The 22,450-nt window shown below is 46.5% G+C and overlaps 1 protein-coding gene across 1 annotated transcript in view; it reads right to left on the bottom strand.

The window, feature by feature from the left end:
* Window positions 1-22,450, bottom strand: part of LOC140547724 (von Willebrand factor D and EGF domain-containing protein) — a 56,006-nt gene that overhangs the window by 18,009 nt on the left and 15,547 nt on the right. The window contains exons 10-19 of the mRNA XM_072670859.1: window positions 21,725-22,001; window positions 18,078-18,280; window positions 16,946-17,245; window positions 16,406-16,794; window positions 16,068-16,202; window positions 7,749-7,885; window positions 5,729-5,890; window positions 2,941-3,045; window positions 625-739; window positions 61-311 (exon numbers count right to left, since the gene is read on the bottom strand). Coding sequence (XP_072526960.1) covers window positions 61-311; window positions 625-739; window positions 2,941-3,045; window positions 5,729-5,890; window positions 7,749-7,885; window positions 16,068-16,202; window positions 16,406-16,794; window positions 16,946-17,245; window positions 18,078-18,280; window positions 21,725-22,001 — 2,074 coding nt within the window. The remainder of the gene's footprint in view (window positions 1-60; window positions 312-624; window positions 740-2,940; window positions 3,046-5,728; window positions 5,891-7,748; window positions 7,886-16,067; window positions 16,203-16,405; window positions 16,795-16,945; window positions 17,246-18,077; window positions 18,281-21,724; window positions 22,002-22,450) is intronic.

The following is a 22,450-nucleotide window of genomic DNA, read 5'->3' as shown; positions in this document are numbered from 1 at the left end:
AGAAAATAATATAAGTGGGCGTGGCTATTCTAATGAGCCGGCCTCTCTCTTTTCTCTCACCTGTACGGTGTGTGTGCTCTGAGCGTCACACTCGTCAGTGATGGTGAAGCCGAAGGTGTGTGTGTTGTCTGCGGCGACGCTCCAGGTCAGCAGCCCCGCCGGGCTGAGCGACGCCCCTGGGGGTCCGGTCTGGAGCTGAAACAGCAGGGCTGAGCCCTCAGGGTCCGCGGCCGTGAGCTGGAACACAAACTTCTCCCCGAAGAACGAGCGCAGGACGTCCCGTGGGGGGAGGAAGGAGGGGGGGTGGTTTGCTGAAAAAGCGAGAGAGGATGGATGGATGGGGGGGGGGGTTGAGGGGGGTTTGGGGGGAGTGGTTAAACAGGCAGCGTAACCAACTCCAGCAGGCTTTTGTTTTCTGGCAGGACTCAGGAATTGAAGTGTGTGAGATGCATAAACTTGCGCTCAACTGGGAGTTGCTATGGTAACCAGGTGAGCGTTGTGGTCAGTACTGTCCAGGAATGTGAGCTTTACAGAGTAGTGTCCACACTGTCTTGTTTATGGTGTGTCTCGAACCCCCGGTTAATGTGTTTTGACGATCAGGACGAGGGGCGACGAGTGTTTTACCTTGATTAATAGTCCAGGTGTATCTGGACGCGGTGGAGTTACACAGGAGACACGGGCTGGACGGGCTGGCGTCTCCGTCCGAAAAACACATCCCCTCTATGTTACACGTCCTGTCCTGAAAAACAGAGAGAGACAGAATGTCCTAAAATATCCTTTTACGTAACTAACAAGTGCTGGAAGCTTATGTACACCAATTAGCATCACAGCTACGATGCCAATGTCGCTAACAGATACCTGAGGTATATGTACACCAATTAGCACTAGAGCTACAAGGCTAACCGTGTGGAGGTTGGTGGGTGGGTTAGTGGACTGGGTGGCTAGTGGGTTGGTGGGCTGGTGACTTAGAGGGCTGATTGGCTGGTGGATTGGTGGGCTAACAAGACTTAGCTAACAAGTGCTGGAATCTTGGTCAGATAAGATGAGGTGGGCTTGTGGGTTGGTGAGTAGGAGGGCTGGTTGGTTGGTGGGTTAGTGGGCTAGTTGGTTGGTGGGTTAGTAGGCTGGGTGGCTAATGGCTAATGACTTAGAGGGCTGGTTGGTGGGTTGGAGGGCTGGTGGGTTGGTGGGCTAGTTGGTTGGTGGGCTGGTGAGTAGGAGGGCTGGTTGGCTGGTGGGTTGGTGGGCCGGGTGGCTAGTGACTTAGAGGGCTGGTGGGCCGGGTGGCTATTGGGTTGGTGGTCTGGTGGGAGGACTTCGGTTTGCGCTGTTGATCTCTCTCGGCTTTTCTCAGGTGTGGTGTTTGGAACCATGTTCTCTGTTTTCCTCATCCTCACCAAACTGAACTCCAGACACACACTTTCCACTGTCCAACCCACAGGGAACCATACAAACACACACACACAGATAAAACATCTGGATGGAGCTCCTCCTCCACCATCATTCCAGAGAACACAGCTCTTCCACTGCTCCACAGCTCCTCAATGCTGGGGGGCTTTATACCCCTCTAGCCCATGCCTGGCATTATTAGGCATCATGGAGCCAATAGGGTCATGATGATGATCTGCTCCAGAGAGTCCTATTCTATTGGCAGTACTTCTTCTCTACAGGGACTAGACAAGCTGTGTGTGCATTTGCACATCTGTGTCAGCAATGGGTGCAGCTTAAAGTAGCTGGAGGCGTTCATTAGAATGCACACACACTTCTCCACCCTGACCGCGTCTCTTTCCTGTCTTCTGCTGGAACACATCACACGCACTGCTGGACGGGACTTGTGGAGGTCTGATGGATGGACGGGCTGGTGGACAGATAGACGGATGAAGGGGCCGATGCTGAGATGAGCAGATGACTGATTGTGTGGATGACAGAATAATAGAATCATGGATGGATAGATGTGGAAATTCGCAGCAGGACAGACGGATGGGCAGATGACGGAACAAACAGATGGATGGATGACGGGAAGATGGATGGACAGACAGACAGAGTTAACAGAGGGACGGAGGGCAGATGCTGTAAAGCTGTTTATCTGGACAATAAGAGCTTATTTGGAACTTTAGAATCAATATAAACAAACAAACAACCAAATAAACAACCAATTTACATTATTGTGTGTGTGGTAGACACTCTAGACACTTTATTCTAATGTTATATAGAGTTAATTACAGGTAGACGCTCTCACTGACCACTGACTTTATGTTTATTTGGGTTTATTCTAATGTTATATAGAGTTAATTACAGGTAGACGCTCTCACTGACCACTGACTTTATGCTTATTTGGGTTTATTCTAATGTTATATAGAGTTAATTACAGGTAGACGCTCTCACTGACCACTGACTTTATGTTTATTTGGGTTTATTCTAATGTTAAATAGAGTTAATTACAGGTAGACACTCTCACTGACCACTGACTTTATGTTTATTTGGGTTTATTCTAATGTTATATAGAGTTAATTACAGGTAGACGCTCTCACTGACCACTGACTTTATGTTTATTTGGGTTTATTCTAATGTTAAATAGAGTTAATTACAGGTAGACACTCTCACTGACCACTGACTTTATGTTTATTTGGGTTTATTCTAATGTTATATAGAGTTAATTACAGGTAGACGCTCTCACCGACCACTGACTTTATGTTTATTTGGGTTTATTCTAATGTTATATAGAGTTAATTACAGGTAGACACTCTCACTGACCACTGACTTTATGTTTATTTAGGTTTATTCTAATGTTATATAGAGTTAATTACAGGTAGACACTCTCACTGACCACTGGCTTTACTGACTGACTGTTTATTTGGGGTTATTCTATAATCTCTTTGGGTTTAACTTTATAATGTTATATAGAGTTAATTACAGGTAGACACACAGTGTTGTTATTACCTTTATCTTACAGAGTCCAGATGGTGTCGGGTCACACTGCTGACAAACACCATCATAAAGCGTCAAAACCTTGGCATTACTGACCACGCCTCCGTCATTAGACACCTGAGAGAGAGAGAGAGAGAGAGAGAGAGAGAGCATTACTTGGTGTGGTCAGGAACAGATTTACACTCTTAATGGTAAATGAAAGGAAGATCAGGATGATGGTGTGCACGCAGAGTGTGTAAGAGTGTGTATTCTGCTGTTTGTTGATTTTGCCCCCCACCCCCCCCGTTGCGGCCTGTGGTCCCGATGCTCTGCAGATTAATGAGCGTGAGGAAGGTGATGATGATGCTGTCTGTAATCCATTTCACCCAAAAGCCTCTGACTTTAACTTCACCTTCCAAACACTCCGCACGGCTCCGCTAGCGTTCACACTCCTGCTAATGAAGCTCTCCATCACTCCACCAGGCTCAGAGCTCATTTACAACTGTACACACACACACACACACACACACACACACAGCATGCTCATTACTACACTAGTTAAAACACTAGATGACCAAATGTTTGTGGACACCCCTTTCCACTAGTGATTGCATTCTACTAGACCGTGTAGAGAAGTGAACCTATTGGCTCCATGCTGCCTAATGCCAGGCGTGGACTAGAGGGGTATAAAGCCCCCCAGCAGGTGTCCCAATACTTTTGTGTATATTCCAATATTTAGTGCATAATCCAATAAATACACTTAATTAATTCTGACTCTTACTGGATTTTGGTGGGTTTGCTATAAAACACTCGGTTCTAGATAACCTCCTCCAGTCAGAGCTGTGGTTCTACAGTGGAGGTTCTAGATAACCTCCCCCAGTCAGAGCTGTGGTTCTACAGTGGAGGTGAAGGGGAGCAGACGTCTGAAGCTCTACTAAAAGCTCCTCACAGAAAGTTCTTCACCTAATGGTGATGAAGACGCTGCCTGATGCCTGAGACACTGTTCTACCAGAGTTCTGAGAAGAGTTCGGCTCTAGAACCTGCTTTTAGAACCAGATCATTAAAATGGTGGAGGGATACATGCTGCAGGGTGTAGTGCAGCTACAGAAAGTAGTCCCTAAAGAAAACTGCATTAGTTCAGATTCTCTATTCACTATTTTACCTTCATCATCATCATCATCTTCATCATCCCATATAAAACTCAGAAGACTCGTGTAGCTGCACTGGTGGGTTTGGATAGGAAATAAAATATGGGCTGTGTCTGTGTTGTAGTCATGGCGACCAGTGCCTGTTTCCAATCATCACCACTGTACAGAGATCAAAGTGGGTCAGTTTCTCTACAGTGAAGCTCAGTTTCACACCGAACCCCCGACTCTTCTCACAGTCTGAGTAATGTGATATATGAGTGACTGTGCATCTTAAGTAATTCTCAGGTAGGTGCTGTTGCTAAGCGGTTGCTATGTGGTTTCAAGGCAGTTGCTATGCTGGTTGCCATGGTATCCCCGGTGGTTGCAAGGGTGCTATGATGCTAAGATACTAGCATCATAAAATATGGCGCCGTTTCGGTTTGAGGATCCCAGAATTAGTTCGGTGTCAATATTCCGAAAACTGTGGAATGAGGGGAAAACAATTATGATGATAATAATAAGAAGAAGACTAAATTGGAGGACTCACTATCCCAAAAATCACAAATTAGCATAATAGTGTTATCACCTGAGACGTCCAAGGACTAAATAAAACCGGATTTCGGTCGGGAACATTAGGAATAAATGCAAAGTCAACAAACTGGCAACAAACTTCCCTAAAGTCAACGATGTACTTAAAGGAACGTCCCGATCAGCATCTGAGGAGCCATAAATACAGTAGCGTGTCGTATCTCAGCTGTCATTCTGAATGGAAAACTCCAACACCTATTTCCCGCCTCACCGACCTGGTGATGATGTCATATTTTAAAACACCCCCCCACCCACACCATTACTGAGAGTTTCCTGAAACAGTTTTCCTGAAACGGAGGATGGAGCGCAGTCGCCACCATTAAAGCCGCCGCTGTGAAGGAGACCAGCGCTAACTGCTACGCTAATGTGCTGATCTGAGGCTGAGACGAGACGCCTCAGGCGGATCGGGTTCTGAGGATTTGTCCTCTGCTGACGTCCCCTTAAATCAGGACCGCTTTCAGCTTTATAGCCCTCCATTTATTTCCCCATGAAAACACACACACACACACACTCGTCCCTTTAATCGACTCACAGCGCAGTGGACAGCGAATGCGAATGCTTTTCACCTGAGGAGACAGTAATGTCCAGAACCTGCTGTCCAAACTACTCTGTAAACTCCTTCTGGCCCCTAGTCTTAAGCTAATCAGTGTTAGAAATGAGTTTTAGTCTAAAATCAGCCTTAAACATATAATAAAACAAAAAGAAGCAACGGTTTGAAAGTGGTGTAGAAATAAATCAAATAAATAAATCAAATAAAAGTATATAAAAAAAGGATCAAATAGCAACAGAAATAAATAAATAAATAATAATAATAAAATTTAAGTTATAAAAAAAATTATAAAAGTATAAAAAATAAGCAAACATAAAAAAATGGTGTAACTAAAAATAAGTAAATAAAAATATAAATATTGAATGATTAAAAGAAGGATAAAAAAGTAAAAACAAATGTTTGAACAGCTGTATCTGTAAATATAAATATAAAAAAATATATATTATAATAATAATAATAATAAAAAAATAAATAAACGAATGAAACCAAAAATAAAGAAATGTTTGTAGCAGTGTGTAGAAGCAGCACTTTAAACATAAACGAAATACCGACATACTTTAATCTCCCATCGCCCGTACGGCTGCTCTTCAGCCAGGAAGTCCATGGTGTCGGCGGCCATGCTGCTGAGCCGGGGAATGGCGCAGTCGACGGCCTTGGAGCTCAGAAACGAAGCCTTGGTCCGCTGCTCCCCTCCGCCCATCCATTCTTTATTAATACGCTGTAAAACCATTTATCAGGGATCAGTTTTCACTGTGAGCTGTAGCAGTGTGTGAAACTACCTCCACCATGTTTGGAGGCTGTGCTTTAGCCTGGCTAGCTCTCACTGTGAGCTGTAGCAGTGTGTGAAACTACCTCCACCATGTTTGGAGGCTGTGCTTTAGCCTGGCTAGCTCTCACTGTGAGCTGTAGCAGTGTGTGAAACTACCTCCACCATGTTTGGAGGCTGTGCTTTAGCCTGGCTAGCTCTCACTGTGAGCTGTAGCAGTGTGTGAAACTACCTCCACCATGTTTGGAGGCTGTGCTTTAGCCTGGCTAGCTCTCACTGTGAGCTGTAGCAGTGTGTGAAACTACCTCCACCATGTTTGGAGGCTGTGCTTTAGCCTGGCTAGCTCTCACTGTGAGCTGTAGCAGTGTGTGAAACTACCTCCACCATGTTTGGAGGCTGTGCTTTAGCCTGGCTAGCTCTCACTGTGAGCTGTAGCAGTGTGTGAAACTACCTCCACCATGTTTGGAGGCTGTGCTTTAGCCTGGCTAGCTCTCACTGTGAGCTGTAGCAGTGTGTGAAACTACCTCCACCATGTTTGGAGGCTGTGCTTTAGGCTGGCACATTAACAAACAGCGTAAACAGTCACAGCTACATTTAACCCTGTCCTGCCCGTCCCCACACTCTCAGAGTTTCGCTCTGCAGTGACTGAGAGACTGTAGAAGCATAATTACTACTTTTAATATTTATTCTGTTTATTTCTCCCGAGACCTCCTCCTCCTCCTCCTCCTCCTCAGATCACTCTGTTAATTATAAATGGAGACAGATGGCAGGTGGAAATTAAACACGACCCATAAACCCTCTCTAATGGAATATAATAAAGCAGTATGTCTGTAAAAGCAGGATCAGGAGAAAATGGGATGTAGCCAGAAAGTGAGAGGAGTCAGAAAGTGCTGAAAGCACTGGAGGAAATTAAGGAGGCAGGGGATTGTGGAAACGGTCCCCTACTGTGATTGGTTCTCGTATGATCTGAGACCTCCCCTGGACTATTATTAGTAGTACCACCTCGTTTTGTTCTGAGAGTCCTCCTCCAGACTGTGATTGGTTCTACTCGCCACTGTTTTGTTTTGACTGTTTTGAGTCACCTCCCCCTGACTGCTATTGGACAGGTTCGAATCCCTGCCCCGTTTTGTTTTAAGACTTCACCCTCATTGTGATAGCCACTTTGTTTTTGTTTAGAGAGTCCTCCCCCTAACTATGATTGGTTCTAATCCCTGCCTCATTTTGTTCTGAGATTCCTCCCCTGACTCCTATTGGTTTTAATCCCTGTCTCATTTTGTTTTAAGACTTTGCCCTCATTGTGATAGCCACTATGTTTTTGTTCAGAGACGCCTTTTCCTGACTATGATTGGTTCTAATCCCTGCCTTATTTTGTTCTAAGACCTTCCCCTGAGTACTATTGGTTTTAATCCCTGCCTCGTTTTGTTCTGAGACTCCTTCCCCTAACTGCTATTGGTTCTAATCCCTGTCCCATTTTGTTTTAAGACTTCACCCTCATTGTGATATCCACTTTGTTTTTGTTCAGAGACTCCGTTTCCTGACTATGATTGGTTTGAATCCCTGCCTCATTTTGTTCTTAGACTCCTCCCCCTGACTGCTACTGAATCTAATTCATGCCTCATTTGGCTCTGAGACCTCTCTCTGACTGCTATTGGTTCTAATCCCTGCCTTATTTTGTTTTTGAGACTCTTCCCCATGACTGCTATTGGTTTTAATCCTTGCCTCGTTTTCTTCCGAGACTCCTCCCCCTGAGTGTGATTGGTTGTACTCACCACCTCACTGTGTTCTGAGACGCCTCCCCTTGAAAACTCACCGTAAGTTTGGTGACAATGCAGGTGAGTTTCGGCGAGTCGATGAAGCCGAGTCCAAACACTCTCACACTGCCGCAGTCCAGCGTCCGGACGTCACACACACCGCTGTTCTCCAGGTCAGTCAGCTCGATCGGCTGGCCTGAAAGCGCGCACACACACACACACACACACACACACACACACACACTTATTAAACCTTAAAGCTGCAACATTTCTTTTTAGTCGGATTCTGGAAACAAGCTGAGCTGTGATTCCTCACTCGCCCGCGTTCAGCCAGCATTGCTCCCTAGCAGCTCAATGCAGAGTCCCAACGGTGGCCCTTACATCGGGCCCCTCAGCCCTGCCACATTCAAAACAGCTGTTGGTCAGCAGCTGTATGGACTGTCGGTGTTCTGAGGGCGTGTTCAGACTTGGCCATGTTTGGTTGTTGGTAGTTGTTGCAGCCCTACTAAAATACATATAAAGAGTAAGACACACACTCATACACACACACACACACTCACACACACACACCCTCACACACTCAATGTCGCCCACTGTGAGTCTTGAGTGTGCTGGGAGACACTCTGATAAGGTCGAAACTCAAACTCGCTGCTTCTTCACGCTTCATCCTAAATGTCATTTGTTTCCCATGGCACGACCCGGCTCCAAAAATACACTCTGGCACCGGACAGACCCTCACGATAACACACACTCACACACACACACACACACACACACACACCTAGACGGTCTGAAGCTCTGAATACACACATGTTCAGATAGAAAACCCTCATCAGAAAGAAGCCTCCCAAAACAGGTGCAGTCACACCAGTAGAGGGCGCCAGTGAGTCACCGAACTCATTTGGTAGACCCGTCCCCTTCTCCCATGCCGAGCCTTGGTGTCTCAGACCGTCTTCATTGAGCTTTCAGCGCAGAAGCAGAGCGGATTTCCCCCTGGATTCCCAGTTTGTCCGGTGAGTGGACGCTCCAACTGAACAGAAAGGACGACTGGCCTCTTTGAGCCAAGACTGTCTGTCAATCACTTCGCTCCTAAGTGTAGCCCCGCCTTCTACTAATAGAGCAGAGTAAGGGTTAAAAACTGATTTCGGGGGGAAAATAAACTGCTGGAATTTGGAGACAGGTAAATATGAAAATGGGCGGAGTTTTCTCAATAAAACATATGGGGATGGGCGGAGCTACACATCATGCTGCAGCCAGCCAGCAGAGGCGCTAAACCTGTGGTTGCATCACGTTTGAGAGACGCTGCGCTGTCCATGCTTCCTACATACAGTCATCGACTGGTCACTGCCGCAATCACGAAGCGACCGCTGCTACGCCCTTGGCTGGACACAAAGGCACGTAAAGAGGATGTGAGGGGGAAGTGGGGAAGACGAGTGTCGTTTGGGAGGCAGTCCGGGACACATTTAGCAGCCAGAAGCCGAAGGTTACGCACAGATAACGAACGGTGTGTCACCGTGTCCTTCGCCGCGAACGCACCTGCATACAAAAACGCTAAAGCTCCCAAAAACACTCGAGCAAACGAGCCGCCGTCACCTTGAAGGAGCAGGACTACGTGGAGTGGCCCGAACCCTGTAAAATTACAACTACAGCCTCCAACCGAGGGAAGCTAGCCACCAAAAAGCCCAGCGTTTAGCTCCTCAGGAACCGGCTGAGGTAAAAGAAGATGCTAATGCTAATCAGGAGCTGAACCAACGCACCACCATCAGCTCCAACCCTGAAAAGAGAGTCAGGAGATTAGCGCTAATGACTACAATGACCTACAGTATGCTGTACTGTTACACGATTAGCATGATTAGCACAGTTAGGAGTAAATGGTAGCTAGCTTAGCTTACAGTCCTCAGTGAAACACCGGAGTAGAAGTGAAGTATCAGTATTTAAAAATACTTCAATTAAAAATACTTGAACATGAGCAAATGTAGCGAACTAGCTAGCGAACTAGCTAGCGAACTAGCTAGCTACTGGCCTGTCAGATCAGAAGTTACCACAGACCACCGAATGTCGTAAACGTACACAACTGAAGCAATCGTATGTTGTGCAAAAAACACGCCAGAAAGGTGGAATTAGCAGGTTGTGCTAACCAGCTTCTCTGGTCTAGCCTTTCCCTGGTTTCCCTCAGACGCCTGCCTCAGCTGCCTGCCTCAGCCGCCTGCCTCAGACGCATTTCTGCGGACGCGAATGAATCCGCGAATGCGTCTCCGGCGCAGACTCAAAATAGATGCCCTTACAGGGAACGCTAGGCTAGGCTGAAAGCTTCGTCAGAGTGAAAGGGCCGGGGGGGAGAGGGAAGAGCGAAGAGGGCGAGCGATATTGAAGTAAATGAGGACTCTCGCTCTCTTTCTCTCTTGAGACGCAACGTTCAGGCACTTACACTCGCGCTCACGCTCGCGCTCGTTTTGTCCCAGGCTAACTCCAGATGGCGCGTTTTTTAATGCGCTCATGAAAGCGAAGTGCTAACGACTCGCTCCTCTCGCCGGCTCCGCGGTGAGCCAGCTAATTAAAAATAATAGATAGGACACGGGCTTGTGACGGAATCACTCCCTCTCATTCCTTTCCATCGGGATTCTGGAGCTTCATACGGCTGGAAACTCGTACCAGCACACACACACATGCCGTGGTCTACTGTGTGAGGGTATTGGGTGTGTGTGAGAGTGTGAATGCTGAAGCGCCCCCTAGTGCTAGCAATGCTCCCGACGCTAGGAGGGTAAGGACTTGTCCCGCGTCTCCTCCCAAACCTGCCACCGATGCGGCATCGCCGGGTAGCCGTCGCGCTCGGAGGACAGTGCCGGGTCCCCAGCTCCACCACTAACACTGACAGACGCCTGTGCCGGTGTCGTGACACGTCCTATCCCCCTGGACATGTCCTATCCCCTCTGATGTCCTCGTACAGAAGGACCATTTAGGACCCAATACGCTAGCCAGCCGATGTAGCTAACATGCTACAGGTTAGTCAGCCGAGCTGGTCCACCCCCTCGACTGTATTAGCTATCATGCTACTAGTTAGCTAGTTGGGCTAATCCCTTTTGGGTTGTATTAGCTAGCATGCTACAGGTTAGCCAGCCGAGCTGGTCCGCCTCCTCGACTGTATTAGCTATCATGCTACTAGTTAGCTAGTTGGGCTGATCCCCCTTGGGTTGTATTAGCTAGCATGCTACTGGTTAGCTAGCCAAGCTGGTCCACCTCCTCGACTGTATTAGCTATCATGTTACTAGTTAGCTAGTTGGGCTAATCCCTTTTGGGTTGTATTAGCTAGCATGCTACTGGTTAGCCAGCCGAACTGGTCCACCCCCTCAACTGTATTAGCTATCATGTTACTGGTTAGCCAGCCGAGCTGGTCCACCTCCTCGACTGTATTAGCTATCATGCTACTAGTTAGCTAGTTGGGCTAATCCCTTTTGGGTTGTATTAGCTAGCATGCTACTGGTTAGCCAGCCGAACTGGTCCACCCCCTCAACTGTATTAGCTATCATGTTACTAGTTAGCTAGTTGGGCTAATCCCTTTTGGGTTGTATTAGCTAGCATGCGACAGGTTAGCCAGCCGAACTGGTCCGCCTCCTCGACTGTATTAGCTATCATGTTACTAGTTAGCTAGTTGGGCTAATCCCTTTTGGGTTGTATTAGCTAGCATGCTACTGGTTAGCCAGCTGAACTGGTCCGCCTCCTCGACTGTATTAGCTATCATGCTACTAGTTAGCTAGTTGGGCTAATCCCTTTTGGGTTGTATTAGCTAGCATGCTACTGGTTAGCCAGCCGAACTGGTCCGCCTCCTCGACTGTATTAGCTATCATGCTACTAGTTAGCCAGTAGGGCTGATCCCCCTTGGGTTGTATTAGCTAGCATGCTACTGGTTAGCTAGCCGAGATGGTCCACCCTCTCGTCACCCCTGGGGACGTTCTCCTGGCAGTGGTTGCTCCTCATACGGATGTTCTCCGGTGGTGAGGTTGGGGGTTTTCCTCTCTACAACGGTCAGAACCAAACCTGAAGGTCACGTTCTACCCCGACACGATAGGTCATGAGATTCGGGACATAAAACAGCCTGGAACGGCGCTCGAGGAGATCGGTACGAGGCCCAGCTGGCCGTAAACAGAGTGATGGACTTCAGAGGAACGGAGCTGATGGATCCTGCTCCGGCGTGTGATCAGTCGGCCAATTACACTGATTTATCCTGCCACCGCCGGTCCCAGAGCGGCCGGCATAAATCAGAGGCATCCCGGCGACGGCTGGAGCGCTCAGCTCCTTTACAAACGACCCCGGCGCCGCTCCATTCAGAGGGAGATGTGCTCTCCATCACTGTGACGCCGCTGTCCATAAATCCATAGCCCTCAGGCTGCCGCTGCGGCTATGCTAACACGCTTCACTGCATGTTTACAGATAACAGTCAAACCACATCATCAGGCCTGTCACTTACAGCCTCCACGCGTTCTGAGGAGGCACCGTTAGCAACGTGCTAATTGGTCCTTAGAGGTGCTTAATGCTAACTTCTCTAGCTAACATTACCTGGATGTTAACTACTTTAGCTGAGGTTAGCCACAGGTTAAACATTTTAGCTAATGTTTAATTTAGCTAGGTATTAACTTCTCACTGATGTGTTCCACATGTTAATTAATGTAGCTGACATTAGCGAGATGTTAACTACTCCAGGTAACGTCACCTGGACATTAACCGATGTTCAGTTAGATGTTAATTACTCTAGCTAACATTATCTGGATGTTAACTACTCTAGCTGATGTTAGTTACATGTTAATTACTCTAACTGACGTTAGATGATACTTTAACTAATGTTAGCTAGATGTTAACTACTCTAGCTGATGTAAGCTAGCATTAACTATATGTTAACAATACCAGCTGACATTAGCTAGATGTTAACTACTCCAGGTAATGTTACCTGGACATTAACCAGTGTTAAGTTAGATGTTAATTACTCTAGCTAACATTATCTGATGTTAACTACTCTAGCTAATGTTAGTTAGATGTTATTTACTCTAGCTGATGTTAGCTAACATTAACTATATGTTAACAATGCTAGCAGATGTTAGTTAGATGTTAACTACTCTAGCTGATGTTAGACGTTAACTGCTCTAGGCGACATTAGCTAGATGTTAACTACTGTAACTGATGTTAGATGTTAGATGATGTTAGATGTTAACTACTCTAGGTGATGTTAGCTGAGTCTTAACTACTCTAGCTGACATGTTAACTATCGTAGCTGATGTTAGCTAGATGTTAACAATGCTAGAAGAAGTTAGTTAGATGTTAACTACTGTAACTGACATTAGCTAGATGTTAACTACTGTAACTGATGTTAGATGTTGATCTAAATGATTTTAGCTAGAAGATAATTACTCTAGCTTATGTTAGCTAACATTAACAATTAGTTAACGCTAGCTGATGTTAGTTAGACGTTAACTGCTCTAGGCGACATTAGCTAGATGTTAACTACTGTAACTGATGTTAGATGTTAGATGATGTTAGATGTTAACTACTCTATCTAATGTTAGTTAGACGGTAACTGCTCTAGGCGACATTAGCTAGATGTTAACTATTGTAACTGATGTTAGATGATGTTAGATGTTAACTACTCTATCTAATGTTAGTTAGACGTTAACTGCTCTAGGCGACATTAGCCAGATGTTAACTACTGTAACTGATGTTAGATGTTAACTACTCTAGCTGACATGTTAACCATCGTAGCTGATGTTAGCTAGATGTTAACAACTCTAGTGAATGTTAGCTCAGTCCAGAAACAGTAAAGCTGTATTTCTCTGATGACCTCAGTGTCCAGCGAGGAGAAAAACCTTCCCTATGAGATGGTAAGAAGTCTTCATTAGCATCAGGTATTTAGCTCCAATCATCCCACACAAAGACCTACCTATCTAAAAGGTACGCCCGCAGCCCTGTGCTAATTTTATGCTAATTGTCTTTTATTGTTGCTTTTCAGGGTTTTAAAAAAACCTGTCTTGGAGTAAAAAGTGGAAACTGTGGAGATGATCAGCGAGGGTTCGGGGCTGTTGCTGGATGCTGTTAGCTTAACATTAGCATGAATGTATCTCAGGGGTAAGAGGCCTGGCTGGTGGAGCTAAAAGCCTTTTAGTGATTCTCCAGCCCGGCCCACCAGAGACTGCTACTTCAGCCCACTCAAGGACTTCCACAGCTTCGAGACAGAGGACGTTTTGCATCGCAATTCAACAAAAAACTCAACGCAAGCCGCCATCTGTCCCCTCTTCTGAGATCCGCGGCGAGACGGGAGAGGCGGCGGGTGACACGCAATGAGTTTAGGGACTGGAGATAACGCCGTCCAACGGAAAATGTAATTAACAGCCATATTTCAGGCATATGAGGTAAGAAAGCAGCAATAGTGGGCTTGATGAAAAGAACAGGGCCAGGAAAACACAAAAAACCCCCCCCCAAAAAACAGGACCTGATCCAAAGCCACTGAGACGCTCCAGCATCTTTACCACCATCTGTGAAAAGCAGCTGCAGCGGGACGGGTCCCCAAACCCGCTTAATTAAAGACGCTTTGGCTACACTGTTTAAAAAAGCACTGCCTCTCAATCAGACACGCAGACACAGCACAATCAGACCCTTCTCACCCAGCAGCACGAGAGCAGGTGTTTCTGATAAAGTGGCCAGTGATGAAGCAGCACAAGAGTAGGTGTTTCTGATAAAGTGGCCAGTGATGAAGCAGCACGAGAGCAGGTGTTTCTAATAAAGTGGCCAGTAATGAAGCAGCACAAGAGCAGGTGTTTCTGATAAAGTGGCCAGTGAGGAAGCAGCACGAGAGCAGGTGTTTCTAATAAAGTGGCCAGTGATGAAGCAGCACAAGAGTAGGTGTTTCTAATAAAGTGGCCAGTGATGAAGCAGCACAAGAGTAGGGGTTTCTAATAAAGTGGCCAGTGATGAAGCGGCACAAGAGTAGGGGTTTCTAATAAAGTGGCCAGTGATGAAGCAGCACGAGAGTAGGTGTTTCTGATAAAGTGGCCAGTGATGCACATGGTAGGTGTTTCTAATAAAGTGGCCAGTGATGAAGCAGCTCAAGAGTAGGTGTTTCTGATAAAGTGGCCAGTGATGAAGCAGCACAAGAGTAGGTGTTTCTGATAAAGTGGCCAGTGATGAAGCAGCACAAGAGTGGGTGTTTCTAATAAAGTGGCCAGTGATGAAGCAGCACAAGGTAGGTGTTTCTAATAATGTGGCCAGTGATGAAGCAGCACAAGAGCAGGTGTTTCTGATAAAGTGGCCAGTGAGGAAGCACATGGTAGGTGTTTCTAATAAAGTGGCCAGTGATGATGCACATGGTAGGTGTTTCTAATAAAGTGGCCAGTGATGAAGCAGCACAAGAGTGGGTGTTTCTAATAAAGTGGCCAGTGATGAAGCAGCACAAGGTAGGTGTTTCTAATAATGTGGCCAGTGATGAAGCAGCACAAGAGTAGGGGTTTCTAATAAAGTGGCCAGTGATGAAGCAGCACAAGAGTAGGGGTTTCTAATAAAGTGGCCAGTGATAGTAGGTGTTTCTAATAAAGTGGCCAGTGATGAAGCAGCACAAGAGTGGGTGTTTCTAATAAAGTGGCCAGTGATGAAGCAGCACAGGAGTGGATGTTTCTAATAAAGTGGCCAGTAATGAAGCACAATGTAGGTGTTTCTGATAAAGTGGCCAGTAATGAAGCACAATGTAGGTGTTTCTGATAAAGTGGCCAGTAATGAAGCACAATGTAGGTGTTTCCGATAAAGTGGCCAGTGAGTGGAACCCAAAGGTAGCTAGGGTGTTTCTAATGAGGCTGTTTGATGTAGGTCTGTGGGTTACTGTTGGATCGGCCCTCACGCTGCTTTCATGTGGCTGGAAACGGTGTGTGCTGAAGGTCTGCTGGTTGGGGAACGTACCTCCATTGTATCGGGCCTTGTAGCGCTTTCATATGGCAGTCCTTCTGAAGCTTTGAGAGCCTCCTGCAGTGGCTCAGATCCAGCTCAAACGTACCTGCCTCAATTGGCCGTGCAGTCAGCAGAGCCTTTAATTAGCTAATTGGTTGTGCTGTAATTAGATCTAAGCGATTGCTTGGACAGGCTCGGACTCCCTGAAGGCTGGCTTTGGAAGCGCTGATCCAAAACTGATTATGAACGCGGTGTTTCTGTAATTGGACGATTCTTCAATTAGGGAAACTTTTCTCCCCCCCCCCCCTCTCGACAGACTTAGAGAACCAACACCATATGTGATTTGAATGAGGGTGCCGACATTTCTGCACGGGACTGTATATCAAGACGCGTCTCATTTATATGCTAATACGCACTTCAGGATGACCCCACCGGGGCGATGCGTGACGGATGCTTACTGATGGTGAGGCTGCAGTCGTAGTGGCTGTGTCCCGAATCGCACTGGCATCCCCAGTCCGTGCACTTCCCCTTTCCGTTACACAGGTTCGGGCACCGCAGGGCCATCGCCACATCCCCCGCCGCCGCTCCGGACACTAGGGGGCGTTCAGAGACACTGCGGTTTGTATTTATTCAGCAAACAAACCAAACTGTATTCAGATACAAAGCACAAGGGTAGGGGTTTCTAATAAAGTGGCCAGTGATGAAGCACAAGGGTAGGGGTTTCTAATAAAGTGGCCAGTGATGAAGCACAAGAGTAGGGGTTTCTAATAAAGTGGCCAGTGAGTGGAAACCGTACCAGAAGCTCTGTTCTCCAGCCAGCGCCTCTCACACTCGTTCTCCAGAAAGGGCAGCAGGGCGTCCTCCCAGGCCAGGTCGTCCTTCAGCTGGAGGTCCAGCACGCAGAGGTCCACCGCCTCCTCCAGCCGCCGGCCCAGCAGCCCCCCGCAGGCTACGCCCACTGTGGAGTTCACCAGGGCTAGCCTGCAGAGCTCCAGCGCTTTGGCCGAGGTAAGCCCACCGGGGGTCGGCCAGGAGGGGAGGGCGGCCGGGCGGTCCGAGGACAGGTGGTCGTCAGGGAAGAAATACGCCACGCTGTCCAGGTCGATATGGCTGAAGCTCTGGGGGGCGTGAGGAGGGGCGTGTCTTCTGTTTCTGTGACCTGAAGAGGGGTCAAGAGCGGCCTCCCTGAAACAGACGTGGAAAACAGCGTGGAAGAGTTTCTCCAAGATGCAGTCGATCAGACGGGACATGCTAGGCTAACGCTGCTAACATACATAGTAGTTCTAGACTGTCAGCAGTTTCAGTTTCAATGAAGCCACAGGCTAACTGTAATGACCTATGGAAACGAGGGGTCACCGGGTCAAACAGCGAGTCCATCCTCAGCTCCTCCGCAGTAAGATCGTTCCGAACCGCCGCTCGGTAGACCGTGAACTCGGCCGTGGCGTCTCGGTAGGGCAACAGCGAGGTCTGGTCCACGTGGTCCCGGGAGAGACAGTCGGAAGTGGCCAGCAGGTCTGGTGAGGCGTCCTGGCCGCTCCGAGGGCCGTATCCGCTCTGACAGGCGCAGAAGCCCCTTGTTATCTGCTCGGCCTCGGCGGGCGGCGTCCTGTCGAACAGGCTCTCCCCGGGCTCCAACCTGTCGCAACGGAATAAAGGAGAAAATACGGCCCCCGGAAATGAGCTTCCGCATTAGCCTTTTGAATTAAGCCCCCAAGACATGCAATCTAGAGAGGATTTAGGATTTGATAAAGGTTAGCTGTTCAATTTGACTCCCGAACCCCCTCCTCCCTCCTCTTTTATCTCGGAGGAAAAAAAGTAACTCAAGGTTACGGAGAGATAGGAGCACAAATCTGAATCCTAACAGCTTTCCCCGTCCCCCCGGCTCCGCGTCACTCGCGGCTTTGGGGGATTACGATGAAAATCTGAGGCTGGTGAGAAACTTTGGCCTTCACTTTTACTGTACGGTGTCTGGAAGCGCAAGAGTAGGGGTTTCTAATAAAGTGGCCAGCAGGAAAACACAACGTAAGTGTTTCTAATAAAGTGGCCAGCGAGGAAACACAACGTAAGTGTTTCTAATAAAGTGGCCAGCGAGGAAACACAACGTAAGTGTTTCTAATAAAGTGGCCAGCGAGGAAGCAGCACGAGAGCAGGTGTTTCTAATAAAGTGGCCAGTGATGAAGCAGCACAAGAGTAGGTGTTTCTAATAAAGTGGCCAGTGATGAAGCAGCACAAGAGTAGGGGTTTCTAATAAAGTGGCCAGTGATGAAGCACTAAAATAGGGGTTTCTAATAAAGTGGCCAGTGATGAAGCAGCACAAGAGTAGGGGTTTCTAATAAAGTGGCCAGTGATGAAGCACTAAAATAGGGGTTTCTAATAAAGTGGCCAGCGATAAAGCACAGCTGAGTAGGAGTAGGTGTCGTGTGGGAACTGTGTGTTGGAGTAGTTGGAGGTCGGACGCAGTGCTGTACCTCCAGCCGTGGATGAAGCTCTGCCGCTCGCTGCTCTGGTAGACCTTGCCGTCGGGACTGTGGAAGTCGTTGAGCGTGTTCCTGTCGAATGTCCCGCACAGGCCGAGGGTCCCGTTAAAGTCTCGGCTCGGCGCTCTGACGGAAACGCTCATTCCCCAGTCTCCAACATCCGCTCGCACGAACGCTCCAGACGGGAACAGGATCTGCAGGGGTCAGATTACAGGAGGCGTCCAGCCTTTCAGTATCACACACTTTCCTGTGAAGTCCAGTCGAGTCTCACTGCCTCACAGATGCTTCATAACCCACTAATAACAATAACAGCCCAATAAAACAGGAACGAAGCCTGCTTTGGCTACAAGTGGTTGTTATGGTATCCCAGGTGGTTGCTAGGTTGTTGCCATGCAGTTGCTGTGGCATTTCAGGTGGCTTCTAAGGTGTGCTAAAGTGAGTGCTGTGGTGCTCTTACGTGATTGCAACGGTATGCAAGGTGGTTGCTAGGGCAGTTGCTATAGTAGTTCAGGTGGTTGCAGTAGTATCCAAGGTGGTAGCTAAGGTGGTGGCTATAGCTTGTTCTAGGTGGATGCTGAGGTGTTGCTACTAGGTGGTTGCAATAGTATGCAAGGTGGCTGCTAGGGTGTTTGCTGTAGTATTTTTAGATGGCTGTTAAGGTGTCACAGGTGGTTGCTGAGGTGTCGCTAAGTGGGTGCCATGGTATTTCTAATGTGATCCTATGTGGTTGCAATGGTATCCAAGGTGATAGCTAGGGTGTTTAATATAGTATTTCATGTGGCTGCTATGCTGTATTGTCCTAGGTGGTTGCTGAGGTGTCGCTAAGTGGGTGCTATGGTGTTGCTAATGTGCTCCTAGGTGGTTGCAATGGTATCCAAGGTGGTAGCTAGGTTGCTTAATATAGTATTTGAAGTGGTTGCAATGGTATCCAAAGTAGTTGCCATAGCCTTTTAGGTGGTTTCTAAGATGCTGCTAAGTTAGTGCTATGGTGTTTCCAATGTGATTCTAGGTGGTTGCAATGGTGTTCAAGGTGGTAGCTAAGGTGCTTTCCATAACATTTCAGGTGACTGCTATGCTATGGTCTCCTAGGTGGTTGCTGAGATGTTGCTAAGTGGGTGCTATGCTGTTTTTAATGTGCTCCTAGATGGTTGCAATGGTATCCAAGGTGGTAGCTAAGATGTCAGAAGTTAGTGCTTCTTCTGTGATCCCAAGTGGTTGCAATGGGCGTGGCTACGGGGTACGGTGTTCCAGGTGGTCGCTGAGGTGTTGCTAATGTGCTCTTAGGTGGTGGCTAGGGTGGTTGCTAAGGTTCAAGACACTCCCGACTCGTTTCTGCTTGTTTTAACATCACGAAAAAGTCAAAAACTGCAAAAACAGATTCTGCTAACGAAAGCTCCCGCTCTGATGGGCTGGGCTGAACACCTCGAATCAGGCTCTACACTCGAAAGTTCTGCGGAGGTGTGAACAGCAGGTAGGCCTGCGGGGATTAGCGCAAAAAACACTCAAGTCAGGTGCGTGAACGGCTGCCCCTGGCACGAGCAAACAAGCAGCGAGTTCTGCACTGATCTCGTCTCAGACGTTCGCGTCAACGCAGTGACTGTTTCGGGACGTTGTCCGATGTCAGATGTGCTACACTGAAGAAACCAGGCCTGTTAAGAGGGTCCAACTGTAGCTTTGCTTTGTGTAACAATGGCTACAAGTCTGCAGACCACCAGGTCCACCTCCTCTGAAGTCAGAAACTAGGCCATCTGACGACTTTGTACTCGGTTTACTTACGTCTATATATGAAATATGGAGCATTTGGCTGCGTTTTCAGTAGCGGCAGCAATTAGCTCCAACCCAACTGCCAAAATATCTCATTGGCCCAGTAGGAGAGAGGGTGCGCCAGTCTGGCTTACGGACAACGGAGAAACAATCGGTTCTGCTGCCCTTCGGTCAGCCCAGCCACAGCTGAATCTGCTCCACTGCTGTAATTACAGAACCCTGAAACGCTCGGCACGTATGTCCGTCTGCTGGGGCTCAGGCACTTAGCCCTATGCTCTGATTTGTACAGTATCCCGCCGGTAACCATGCCATAAATATGTATGAGACAGATGTCATATAACTGTAATATAACTGTAATATAACTGTAATGTCTTAATAACTAATAATAACAAGTGCACAGTACAGATTTACAGTACACTAAACAAGCAGAATAACTTTTTATTTACATTTTATTATTAATTGTTATTGTTTTTTTTATCTTTACTTTGTTTAATTTATACTTATTTGATTTTTTTTACAGATTAATTGTAAAATATTTTCTTCTGTAATATTAAAAAAATATATTTTCATTTTATTCTTTTTAAAAAATATTTTAAAATATTTGTTTTTCTTGGCCTATTTATATTCTAACACTTTGAGCTTTGATTTGTTTTTGCTGAGATAACTGAACATAAAAACAAAATGTTGTTTTAAATTCAATTTAAAATGTAAACATTATGATAAACAATTATATTTAAATAAAATTCTATTCATTAATGTTATTAATTATTATTATAATTATATTTTTAATATTAATATAAATTACATTTTATTTCTCACTTGCTGAATTTATTTAACTGGTTTTGTTTGGTTTATTGATTTGTTTTATTTGTTAATTATTTATATTATTTATAATTATATTTATATTATTAAACATTATATTTTTTATTTGCAGTATTCTGTGTTTCAATGTAGCTATAGAAATATCTAAATGAGAAAACAAAAATAATAAATTAACAATAAAAATATTATAATATTTATATTGTTTATTATATTATTTAATAAATAATATTAAATCATATAGATCTAATAATTGCTTCCACTCAATATTTTATGTTTTGTATTCCACTGTAGCTGATATATAGATATATACTATATGATAAAATGTAAATAATAATAATAATAATAATAACAATAATGTTTTCTGTTCTGTTTATTTCAGTTAAAAAGAGTAGTTGTGTGGTAAAATGTACAGAAGTGTGTCTCTGCAGAGGATGAGACTTATTTGCACTCACAACATCAGCTCTGTAGGTGTGGGACCCTGACCAAACACCCAGCCTGCAGTGCTGACCCCTAATTCATCACTTATTTACCTCCGTTATTAAAGCCTCCAGAAACAGGTCCAGCAGATATTCCCTCTCAGTGACACAGCGAGCAGAGCTCTGCAGGGCCGACAGTGCCGTGGTCTGAGGAGCTGAGATCGGTGTAGGAACCTCGGCCCTGTGAAAGCCCCCTGCTTCCTCTGCTTACCTTCCAGAACACTCTGCGGAGGAGAGGAAGCTCGGCGTGCCCGAAGGTTGAACTGTGAAGGTTTACAGTAACGACTGCAGGGATTTCCTGCTCAGCTTCAGCTGCACGCTCAGACGATCAATTATGAAACGTGCTGTGTGTTCAGATCAGCCGGGGATTACATTCAGACACTTTACATATCTGCTGAAACGGGGGTTAGAACATGCTGCTCGCCTCTGGAGTGAAGCTAGTCCTGTAATTCTGAAGAGAAAGGACTTTCGGGATCCGGGAATCGAACACACAACCATGTGATCAACAACCTATAGCCTACTAATTATGGCCTAATTAGTTATGTGTAATTTAATAATGAGAGACCAAAGACCTACCGTCAGTTTCTTGCCCTGATGCGTCTCGTGAATCTTGGCCTGATTGGTTGAGGTGGGTCCCAGGGCTTTGATGGACAGCTGGGGGCGAGTCTCCTGCGGCTGGCCATTACACATGTCAAAGGTCACAAGCTCGTTGCCCTCTCGCACCGCCAGGCCGCAGGTGCAGGACACTGGATAGTGCCGACTGCCGCAGTCCCACTGGCGAGTGTGGACCTCGAACACACGACCCGTCGCCTTACAGAGCACAAACGTTCCGGTCTGCTGGTTCTCAAAACGCCTAGGAATAAACAACGGTATAACACAGGTTCAATGATACACTATTGATCTGGTTTCATGAGCACAACAAAAAATATAATCAGTCCTGGGAATGAAACCCATGACCTACCGGTTGCAGTTCAAGTGAAATACAGCTGAGAAGGCTTGGGTTCAAATTCCAGGACGGACTGTGTTTATGGTTAAAACACCTGAATACAATCAGTCATGAATAAAATCAGAACCCATGACCTCCCGGTTGCATGCCAAGTAGACTACAACTGGAAAGGCAAGGGTTAAAAATCCTTAATACAGTCTGTAATGGGATTTAAACCCATAACCTGTAGTTCAAGGGTTCAAGTGGGCTACAACTGGACAGGCATGGGATAAAATCCCTGACTGTGTCCATGGTTAAAACACCTGAATACAGTATTCAAAGTTTAAAGGTTCAAGAGAGCTGCAACTTGAGGGTCA

This window comes from Salminus brasiliensis, chromosome 25 (genome assembly GCF_030463535.1).
Source record: "Salminus brasiliensis chromosome 25, fSalBra1.hap2, whole genome shotgun sequence".
Taxonomy (NCBI): Eukaryota; Metazoa; Chordata; class Actinopteri; order Characiformes; family Bryconidae; genus Salminus; species Salminus brasiliensis.
This window is presented reverse-complemented; position numbering and strand designations above follow the sequence as displayed.